The 10,024-nt window shown below is 38.4% G+C and overlaps 3 protein-coding genes across 10 annotated transcripts in view; 2 read left to right on the plus strand and 1 right to left on the minus strand.

Moving 5' to 3' along the window:
• The window catches only part of LOC122066147 (lysine-rich arabinogalactan protein 19-like), a 3,775-nt gene extending 1,002 nt beyond the window's left edge, over positions 1-2,773 (plus strand). The window contains exons 1-3 of one of the 7 annotated variants that reach the window (XR_006136272.1): positions 1,452-1,905; positions 1,998-2,094; positions 2,179-2,773. The gene's annotated coding sequence lies outside the window, so the exon portion shown is untranslated. Of the gene's footprint in view, positions 1-255; positions 437-1,451; positions 1,906-1,997 lie in introns of those variants that run through there. The other 6 variants (XR_006136271.1, XR_006136273.1, XR_006136270.1 and 3 more) reach the window with 6 other exon arrangements.
• Positions 2,774-4,155: 1,382 nt separating this feature from the next.
• Positions 4,156-5,262, plus strand: LOC122066188. 2 transcript variants are annotated; one of them, XM_042630007.1, is made up of 3 exons: positions 4,156-4,561; positions 4,645-4,734; positions 4,908-5,262. In XM_042630007.1, the coding sequence occupies exons 1-3, from the start codon at positions 4,265-4,267 to the stop codon at positions 5,040-5,042; spliced, it is 522 nt and encodes a 173-aa protein (XP_042485941.1). In that variant the 5' UTR covers positions 4,156-4,264; the 3' UTR covers positions 5,043-5,262. The 2 variants fall into 2 exon arrangements, with proteins under 2 accessions (XP_042485941.1, XP_042485951.1); XM_042630017.1 differs by lacking the exon at positions 4,645-4,734.
• A 2,818-nt stretch (positions 5,263-8,080) lies between these two features.
• On the minus strand, positions 8,081-9,154 carry LOC122071953 (40S ribosomal protein S26-1-like). Its single transcript, XM_042636448.1, has one exon. The coding sequence runs from the start codon at positions 8,631-8,633 to the stop codon at positions 8,256-8,258; it is 378 nt and encodes a 125-aa protein (XP_042492382.1). The 5' UTR covers positions 8,634-9,154; the 3' UTR covers positions 8,081-8,255.
• Between the last annotated feature and the right edge of the window lie 870 nt (positions 9,155-10,024).

Consider the following 10,024-nt stretch of genomic DNA (forward strand, 5'->3'; position numbering starts at 1 on the left):
TTAATGTTTTGAATTTTCTTGGTGTTGGGACGGTTGATGTTGTCTCTAGATCGGATCTATTATTAGTTTTTTTTAAATATATATATATATATATATATATATTAATCGTCGCACAGTAGAGGTATCATAGATGCAAAGGCTGCCTTTCCTTTGTCAACAGAAACTCACACCATTAAACAGGCTTTGCTTGTCTTAATGTGGTTATTTTTGTTGCTTGCCAGAAGTCTGAATGTGGTTGTTTCATCATACCTGTAGATTTCAGCTTTGATTGGAGAATTAGAGCAGCTGTTAAGGATATCCATCTTCTGTCTCGAGTCTCTTTTGTCTAGTATTTGTAATTTTTTTTTTTTAAATGAGTTAGTATTTTTAACTTAATTGGTCAAACTTACCATCAGAATCAATGGCACACAATATACAAGATAGTTGGTTAGCCTTACCATAAAGCAAGGGCAGATTGGATTCCCTGGTAGGGCAAACTTAATCCCCTGCTAACAAGAATTCGACAATTCATATGCATAATTAATAATTTGTCTGGATCCACATGCACATGAAAACCATTGATTCAATATTTACATCTTCAACAAAAAACAAGGACAAAGTCCTTTGAAGGATTGAATGGATACAGGAGCAAAAAATACCAGTAAAATTAAGCATTAACATTTCATAAGCATTGTCTTGCAGAGATAAAATATCAGTCAGGTTTGCTACTTTATATTGTGCATCCAATTACATGGGCAAGCCTTACATTGTTTTAGCATCAGCTTGGAAGTTCACATAGCATACTGCACAGAATTCAGAAAATGGTGGCACTTTAGTTGATTGCCATTTCACATTTCAGGTGTCAGGTCAAGTACCATAAAGAAAATTAATCAACTCGTAGCAACTAACGAGAATATATAAAAAGAATTCATCACACAAATACACAGTGAGAGAGAGAAAACAGTCACAAGGTCTACTTTCTTATATATTTTCATTCCTTCTACCAAATCATATTCATGTGATACATGTATGGAGTTGAACTCCTTTCTCTTTATGTCTACATTGTATTGGAAAAGAACCCACAGTATTCACATTCCTACCAACTTGATTGCGTCCAAGAGCTGAATAATACTACTCTTCCTGAACTTTACCAAGATAAAGAACCAGCATCCATTGTCTATCAACTAAATGTTCTATTTTTACAAGTGAGTAAATCATCATTTTCTCTGCATTCTTCTAATTAGAAACAAACCAAATGTCAACTTAGACCAACCAGTGAGATAAAACCCACAGCATTGCTCAATCTAATAGAAGAAATATCAAATAGAGGGTTATAATGCCTACTCCTAACAACTTGTTAGGACGCATATCATTCTGTGGTAGAACAATGAGAGCCCAACTAAGACCCACCACAAGAAATCCAATTGTTTAAAACAAGCTAACATCTCGTGGCACCATGTAAGAAGCAGGCCTGCAAGTCTATTGAACATGGGTCCTGCATAACATCCTGAGAGAGCTATCTGTACACCATCCCCACCATTCATTGCCAGTGCAATGTTTGACATTAATAATTTGTTTTTAATTCTCCGACAAAACCTTGGAACATAGCTCAGGAAATCTTAGAGAAAATCAACAAAAGTTGAAGACACATCCATTTATCATTCAATTCTTTAAATCTAAACAGAGAGGGTCACAGCAGATGACAAGGGTAAAACGCCACAAACAGTACATTCCAACTATCCAGGTGTACACCAAAGATGGTTGACCCACTAAGTTGCTTCACACCTTAGTTTATGTCTTAGTAGCAGAATTTCAGAGACAGCTAAAACAATTCATTCTTTATTACTTGCCCATTCCTGAGAAAACTCAACTAACCAATTCCTAACTAACCGGGGTTTCTTCGCCATCTGAAAATCTTGGAGGCAGGTAATCATGAAAGTTTTGTATAATTCAAGAATTATTATTCACTGTGATAATCCGTTGGTACCGATCCATTAATGGATTTTTTTTTTTGGTAGAATGTCTTCAAATTTGGACTTCACAGAAGGAATTGAAGAAGGAAGTTCTCTGCAATCAATCTGCTGCAAGCGAGGTTCTCTGCAGCTACTTGATCAGGTCCTTCTTTATTCTCCGAAGCTGATTTTGATTATTCAAGTAGAACCAAGTTATTTGTTGTGTACTTGCTGGGATTGCTACCAGCTAAACAGACGAGAAAATTGCTAAGAGACTTCCGCAGCGGGAGAGACTTCCGCAGGCGGAGGAGAGGTCGGAGGGGCCGGAAGAGAAAGCAGAGGAGGATCAGAGGTCGGAGGGGCTGGAAGAGAAGGCAGAGGAGTAGAGGACGAAGAATGGGACACACGCGCATTGCGAGAAGCAGAGGACGAAGGACGGGGCACACGCTTGCGAGGAGTAGAGGACAAAGGAGGGGGCGCTCGAGCATCGCGAGATGGGTTGCGTCGCCCAGGGTGGTTCTCATTGTGCTGCGGAGGGTCGTCCATGAGAACGGTTACGGCGGCTAGGGTTGGAGAAGGAAGAAAAAGAAAGAATTCTTTAGAAAGAGGTATAGGTCACAAAACAAATGGGTGGTCATGTACTTTGTATGTTATATATGTATTGTTTTAAAAAAAAGGGGTTCGGATTAGCCTATTCGGGCTGATCAAGATTGGATTGATCTTTTCTGAGAACTAAGGTTTAAGGGGCAATCCGGATTGGGTCATGACGGATATCAATCCGGATTCTGAAATACCTTTGGATTCAATTAGAATATATTGTATTTATTTTATTTTTTATTTTACCCTTCTGTATCAACTATCAATCCACTGATACGATATTGGTTGATACTAATACTGATCAGATCTGACTGATTTAGGTCAATCCGATCCATTTTTTAAACTATGTTAGTGTTTTTTTAGCTGATTTCCACCGATTCTAGACCAATTATGGCCGATCCCGACTCAGGCCAACCCAGATTGAACAGATTTTGTATGGAAACTAAAGGCTTAGGGTAGGGTATTTTTTAGCCGATCTCCACTGATTCCAGACCGATTATGGCTAATTACAAACTGATTTAGCTCTGAATCGACCAGGACTGATCAAATCTCGGTTCTGGGTAAATCAGCTCTATCTGAATTCTGATGCACTTTGATCGGCATTAGATGGGCCATGATCGTGGCCCAGATAGAGGTTGATCCGGATCCCGATCCAACTTTATCCATGTATGAAAAAATGTAATTACATTTTCAACCCCACCTTGTTAGACCCTTTACTGGCGAGTTTGGGTTTGGTGTCTGGTAAAGGTGATTACATCCAGGGGTGGCAGAGTTATGGCCTTTTGGACAAACAGAAATTTCTGCAAAGAAACACTGAAAAGGAATAATATCAAACTATAGAAATTCAATACAAACAAAAAGGGTAAAAGAAAAGGGCAAACAATGCAATAGCGACAGCGGTTAGGTTAACTGCTGGCATATCTTTAATAGAATGCGATTGTGAAACAGGACTTTTGTAGATGACCCCAGTTGGTTAGGAATTGGTTAGTTGAGTTTTCTCAGGAATGGGCAAGTAATAAAGAATGGATTGTTTTAGCTGTCTCTGAAATTCTGCACTAAGACATAAACTACTGTGTGAAGCAACTTGGTGGGTCAACCATCTGGTTTGGTGTACACCTGGATAGTTGGAATGTACTGTTTGTGGCGTTTTACCTGTGTCATCTGCATTGACCCTCTTCTGTTTGGATTTAAAGAATTGAATGATAAATAGATGTGTCTTCAACTTTTGTTAATTTCTCTAAGATTTCCTGAGCTTTGTTCCAAGGTTTTGTTGGAGCATTAAACGCACAAATTATTAATCACACCCCCAGGGAAAAAAGAATGGAAGAAGGATTTTTTTCGGTTGCTTATGGAGTTTGGGCATACTTGGGCATGCACGCAATCAATTCCCTCTCAACCATTGAAAGTGCATGTCTGTAGGTGTGGTAATAAGATAGTCGATGCTTACCTTTTCTCATGCCATATTTTGACAGTAATATGCTATTATTTACTCTGGTTGTGACAGCGAGTTGTAGCATTTGGCTAACAGGGTTCAATTCTAGGTGTTGAGGTTGATGTTGCTAGAAAGTCATATTCTACCCAACTGGTTGCCATGGACGAAAAGATTGATGTGGGAAATAGGTTGCCATGGACGAAAAGATTGACGAGGAAAAATAAGCAAAACCAGACATGGAAGCTTTTTGAAGCCCCAAATCTTTACAGTGACAATACCTGAGGCTGATTGCTTATTGCATTTGATGGTTTTTTATTGTCTATTTGTCATAGTTGAGCTACTTTTGGATTCTCTAAGTGTCTTCACTGTTCTTGTCTCTCCTTTCAAGATTGATGGAGGGTCCAATCTGTCCATCAAAGTGAGCTGGTCTCAGAAAATATTCTATAGTGATGGTCAGTTCTCCCTTGATATACCATTTAGCTTTCCAGAATATGTCACTCCATTTGTAAAGAGAATTTCCAAAATAGAAAAGATACAGTTGAATGTGAACTATGACATGGGGACTGAAATTTTATGCAAGACAACTAGCCATCCCCTGAAGGTAGATCCTTTGGATTAATTTTCTGTATGAATCATCTGACTTTCTTCTTTTCCTCTTTCTCCATCCTGTGATAGCCTTCCTTGGAAATAAGACGCCAAGCAGGAAATTTGGGATTCTTATATGAAGCAGATGTTCTTACATGGTCAAAAACTGACTTTAATATTTCGTATATTGTAAAACTGCACTTGACTGTTATTGATATTCTTCTGAATGTTGTTCTCTGTGGATCTAATGTTACCCATTCTAGATTTACATCTTCTAGGTACCCAAGTAAATCATGGAACTGTTCTACTGGAACTATTTTCATGACATAACTTATATTTCTGGATTATATTTGTGTCTGCAGGTCACGTCAAATGAAATATCTGGTGGTTTGCTCTTACAATCTCCTTCTGTACATGACTTTGATCAAAGAGAGATATTCTGCTTCTATCTTTTTCCTGGAAATCACCAGCATAGAAAGGTTCATTCACATAATTAGTATTTGTCTCTGATGCCATTCAAGTGGATCTTTTATTTTTTTATGCATATTATCTTATTCTATTGCGGAAGATTCCCTTCTCTTCTGATGCATCTTCTTTCTTCTGTATGTTAATATCTTTATTCAAGAAATCTTGTTCACGCTTGTTGGGCAGAATTATTGCTGTTTACTGAAGGTTAAAAGTTCAATGAGTCCTAATGAAAATATAAATTTGGTTTCGCATTTGGGATTTAATGGAGGATTCAAATGTGCATTATTGCTTAGAATCTAATCACCAAATTCATTTGTAAAGCTGGAAAATCAGATCACACTGTTTAGTTTTCATTTAGTCAATCACCAAGGAAACTTGTCCAACTTTTGGAGTTGGCTCAAAGTGCACTCTTACTCCTAGGGAAGCATCTAGAAAAGTGATCTTTAAATATAGCCGTTAGATCAAACACCAAGAAACACGAATAATAAAGAGACAATAGATCCGTACAACAGAGATTTAACGAGGTTTACACACCAGGGTGGTGTGCTACGTCCTCGGGCAAAGAAGAAGATGATTCACTATGCAGAAGAGAAATTACACCTTAGCAGCGGCGAGGAAAAACTCGCCCTGAAACCCTAGCTGCGTGAAAACCCTGGAATACAATGACTTTCTCAACAAGCAACAGTACATTATATATACTCCAAATCACGGGTCGACCCATCGAGTCGCAGATGCGGTCGAACCATACCGCAGGGGCTACGTCTCGGCACCCCCATACGAGATCAGTGATGGGCTCCAGGCTTGGGCCTATCGGCCCAACCCCTCTGCTTCCATCACAGATCTCAGAAAATTTCCCATTTGGGTCGCCACCAAAATATGTCGGATCGGGTCAATCTTCAAAACGGGTCAAGAATTTGAGACAAACTTAACAAATCTCCACCTTGGCTTGAATTCTCCTCCAACAAATAAACAAATAACTAATATCTTCATCTTCTCTAATAGCCCTCCAAAGGGCTGAACTCAAACACAACAAACACCAAGTAAGTTCGAGCAATGCTCGAACTTACCAACACATAAAGGCTTAGTCAACATATCAGCTGGATTGTCTTCAGTACCAATCTTCAACACTTGAATATTACCTTGAGCAATTATCTCTTTTATGAAATGATACCAAACATCAATGTGCTTTGTCCTCTCATGATACATTGGATCTTTAGTCAAGTAAATAGCACTCTGACTATCACAATAGACAATAGTCACCCCATGATCCATGTTGAGTTCTCCCAACAAACCTCTAAGCCAAATAGCTTCTTTAATTGCCTCAGTCACTGCCATATACTCTGCTTCAGTAGTAGAAGATAATGCAACTGTATCCTATAAAGTAGCTTTCCAACTAACCGTACTTCCTCCAAGAGTAAATAAATAGCCTGTGAGTGACCTCCTTTTGTCAAGATCACCTGCATAATCTGAATCAACATAACCAGATAAATTATCACCATTCCTCCCAAACTCCAAACAAACACCAGAGGTCCCTGTAGGTACCATGGACCTCTGCCCCCCGGGATCGGGATATGGCGCGTAGCGCGTGTACACACGCTGGGGTTCGACCCTAATGAGATGAGATAGTATCCCCTGGTCATCAAATGCCGAGAGGGGGATACACGTTATAGGTAAAAGGGAGTCGCCACCTAGAAAGGGTCTAGGACCCATAAATGTCTCCCCCAATCAAGGGAGAGAGACTAATGACTCTGATGGATAAGGCTGGTTTGCACCAAGATTCTGGACAAGTGTCAAGTGACAAACTGGGAAGGTGTTAGGCACCCAATCTGCCCGGCCCTAAGGCCGGTCTCTTTTTGTTTGACCAAAGTTTGTTTGTACCCTACTAACTAGTCCTAAATCTAGGTCACTGAAAACCCTAAATTAGGTATCTAAGCATGACATGTGAAAACCCTAAACCAAGTTTCTAAATTATGCTAGCTAGGTTATGATGCAAATAATGAAATGATTACGCTAATTAAAATTAAAAACCCTAAATGATTTAATTGATGTATTATGAATCTTAGATTAAACTAATTAAATGAGCCTAAACCTAGGATTAGTTTAGCAACTTATGAAACCCTAAATTAAACTAATTCGATTAATTGAACATAACCTAGATGGATGATCAATGAATTTATGAAATCCTAAATTGAATTAATTAAAATGGTTAAACCCAATCCCTAGTAATTTGTGAAATAAATTATTGCAATCCTACTTAATCTAATTGGTAAAAAGATTTTTAAATTAAATGGGGCCTAATTAAATTAGAAAATTTAAATGGGCTAATTACATTAAATGAATGCAATTTTACTAATCTACCTAATCTAGTATAGGAGGATTAAACTAAACCTAAGGTTTAATTAAATTAATTATGAAACCTAATTGGACTAATTATGTCTACTTTAAGCTAATCCTAAGATGAGTTAAACAGTTTTCAAAACCCTAGTTAATCTAATGAGAAGAGAATATTTTAACTAATTAATCTAGTTAATTATCCTACATTAAATAACTAATTAGTTGATTGATTAAAATAAACAAACCACTAGAGGGAAAAAGATTGGTAATTACACAAGTTTAATAAATTGAATTGAATGAAGAAATCAAATGCAATGATTTAAAAAGCTAAATTAACAAACCACAATTAAATAAACAACAGTTGAAATGACTAATTACATTAACTAAGTTACTTTAATTAATCTAAATTAGTACTACACTAATGCAAGTGAATATTGGAGTACAAAAGACAAGAGATAGTAGGAAAACCCAAATCCCCAATACGCACCTAATGCTACGAGCCGGTTTGAGGGGCCAGCCACGCCCGTCCTAAACTAAACACGCCCTAAACTACGTCCCATATATTATTAAGAGATAAAAGAAAACAGAAAAAAGAAAATCATTTGATTTTAGGACCCAAAATCAGGGAAACTTGAGGTCCCTGGAAAGATTTTAGAAAGCAAAAGAAAAAAAAAAAGGGACTAATTTATCAAAATCATTTAATCCACAATGAACCGAGTTTTTGACTGTCAAATAACATCAAAACCCAACAATTAATGTGCGGATCATTCAATTATGGGAAATTTTGGAGTCTTGGGCAAAACCTTTACTCCTATGGTAGAATCTAAGCAAAACCATAACCACACAAAACAAAACATTTCAGAAATATCTTCATGCCCAGATGAATATAGTGAGATTCTAAAAAGCTTTCAAATGCGTCCAGGATTTGCAGCTCCTGCAGGGCGTGCAGCTTGCCCAGGCTTTGGTCCGTCCTCCCGGCGTCTGAAGCGCTGAGGTGGCTCCCGCTTTCTTCTGTCAGTGCGAGAACAAACCCTTACAACGTGCGAATGAATTGCACAGGAGATGCAGTACTGCATCTTCACGTACAGCTTGGGAAGCGTATAACCATCATAAACACAGGCTTCTTGAACATCCCTAACTACAGCTTGTTCAACAATGTTCCTCACAAGAAACCTCTTGATAGCCTTATCCTTAGGGCAGCACTTGCCGCAGTTGGAGCAGCGGATGAAGTTCACATGGCCACGGCCATGCTTGTTGCGGCCACCGTTCCTGTGCTTGAACGTCATTTTCTAAAAACCCTAACCCTAGATCTGTAGTTCCTCGCCTCCTAAGCTCTTCTCTAGGGGATCCCTGGGTTTGGTTGCTGCTGCAGGAGAAAAAAGAAAAGAAGAGAAGAAGAAGAAGAGAAGAAGAAGAAGAAGAAGAAGATGCAGAAGAAAGAGGGGGGTTCGGTTGGGGAGAAGGCATGGGAATGGGATCAAGAGCGAGATTTAGGGCTTCGTTGATGATGCACAGATGGAGGCAGAAGAAGAAAGGAATCGAGCGAAGAAGAGCATGCGCGAGAGAGAGAGAGCTACGAGACCACTTTTTGAGAAATTTTAAGCGAATATGATGGAAGGGTCGGTTCGGACCATGAAGAGATGGAAGATCCAGGAGAAAAAGGGAGAAGAAAGGAAGAAGAGATATTCGGTTGCAGCAGACTTTGGAGGAAGGAAGATGAGAAGAAGGAGAAGAAAAGAAGAAGGAGATGCATGTTCGGTTGCTGCCAGTTACAACAGCAGGGAAGGAAAAGAGAAAGAAAAGAAGAAGAAGAAGAAGAAGAAGAAGAAGAAGAAGAGAGGAGGGGGAGTTAGTGCGGCTGGAGAAGAAAAAGAATAGCAGAAGAAGAAGAAGAAGAAGGAGGAGGAGGAGGAGGAGGAGGAGGAGTTAGTGCGGCTGCGGTTCTGCTATAGGGAAAAGAAGAAATAAAGAAAGAAAAGATGGGGAGGAAATCAGGGCTTGAGATCCTAATCTAAGGGTCTAGATTAAAAGAACAAAAAACAATTTAAAAAGACTAAACCAAATCAAATCTACATGTTAAATAATAAAAAAAAAACAATTAAACTTAATTAATCTAAAAAATCAATTACCTAACAATTACCTAAATACCTTTAATTGGACCAAAATAAACCAAACTGAGACTAATTAAACATAATTAACCTAAAAAAATCAATTATTAATAAATTAGGAATTAATTTATCAAATTAGATTAGCTAGTTCTAAACTGCAATTAGGAGAAGAAAAATACCTTAAGCCGGCTTTAATCAAGAAACAAGGGGAGATAACCCTTGTGCTTCAAGGCAAAAACCGAACCGAATCGAATCGGACTAAGTCTCCTGGCTCAAGGAAGGATTACACATTTAAATTTTTATACTTTGAGAGATTATTTATTTAGAGAGAGGGAATTAGCAAAAAACCTTCATGGGGCCATATTCCTTTTCTCAAAATTTTCTCAATTTTTCTCCCCTTTTGGAAGAGGGGAAGGGCTATTCTTATAGCCTTGGGACTTGGGACAATTATCTCATATTTCCAATGTGGGACTAAAAAACTAGAGAGAATTGTCCAAAAAACTTGCTTTTGGACAAAGGGGTTTGGGCGCCATGTGGCACCCTTTGATTGCTCGAAATGAAATCTGATA

The sequence above is a fragment of the Macadamia integrifolia genome, chromosome 2 (assembly GCF_013358625.1).
Source record: "Macadamia integrifolia cultivar HAES 741 chromosome 2, SCU_Mint_v3, whole genome shotgun sequence".
Classification (NCBI taxonomy): domain Eukaryota; kingdom Viridiplantae; phylum Streptophyta; class Magnoliopsida; order Proteales; family Proteaceae; genus Macadamia; species Macadamia integrifolia.

Coding starts and splice junctions, on each gene's coding strand:
- LOC122071953 (XM_042636448.1), bottom strand. CDS start 8,633: ATGACGTTCAAGCACAGGAACGGTGGCCGCAACAAGCATGGCCGTGGC.
- LOC122066188 (XM_042630007.1), top strand. CDS start 4,265: ATGGTTTTTTATTGTCTATTTGTCATAGTTGAGCTACTTTTGGATTCT. Junction 4,562..4,644: donor CAACTAGCCATCCCCTGAAG/GTAGATCCTTTG, acceptor TAGCCTTCCTTG/GAAATAAGACGCCAAGCAGG. Junction 4,735..4,907: donor ACTTTAATATTTCGTATATT/GTAAAACTGCAC, acceptor TTGTGTCTGCAG/GTCACGTCAAATGAAATATC.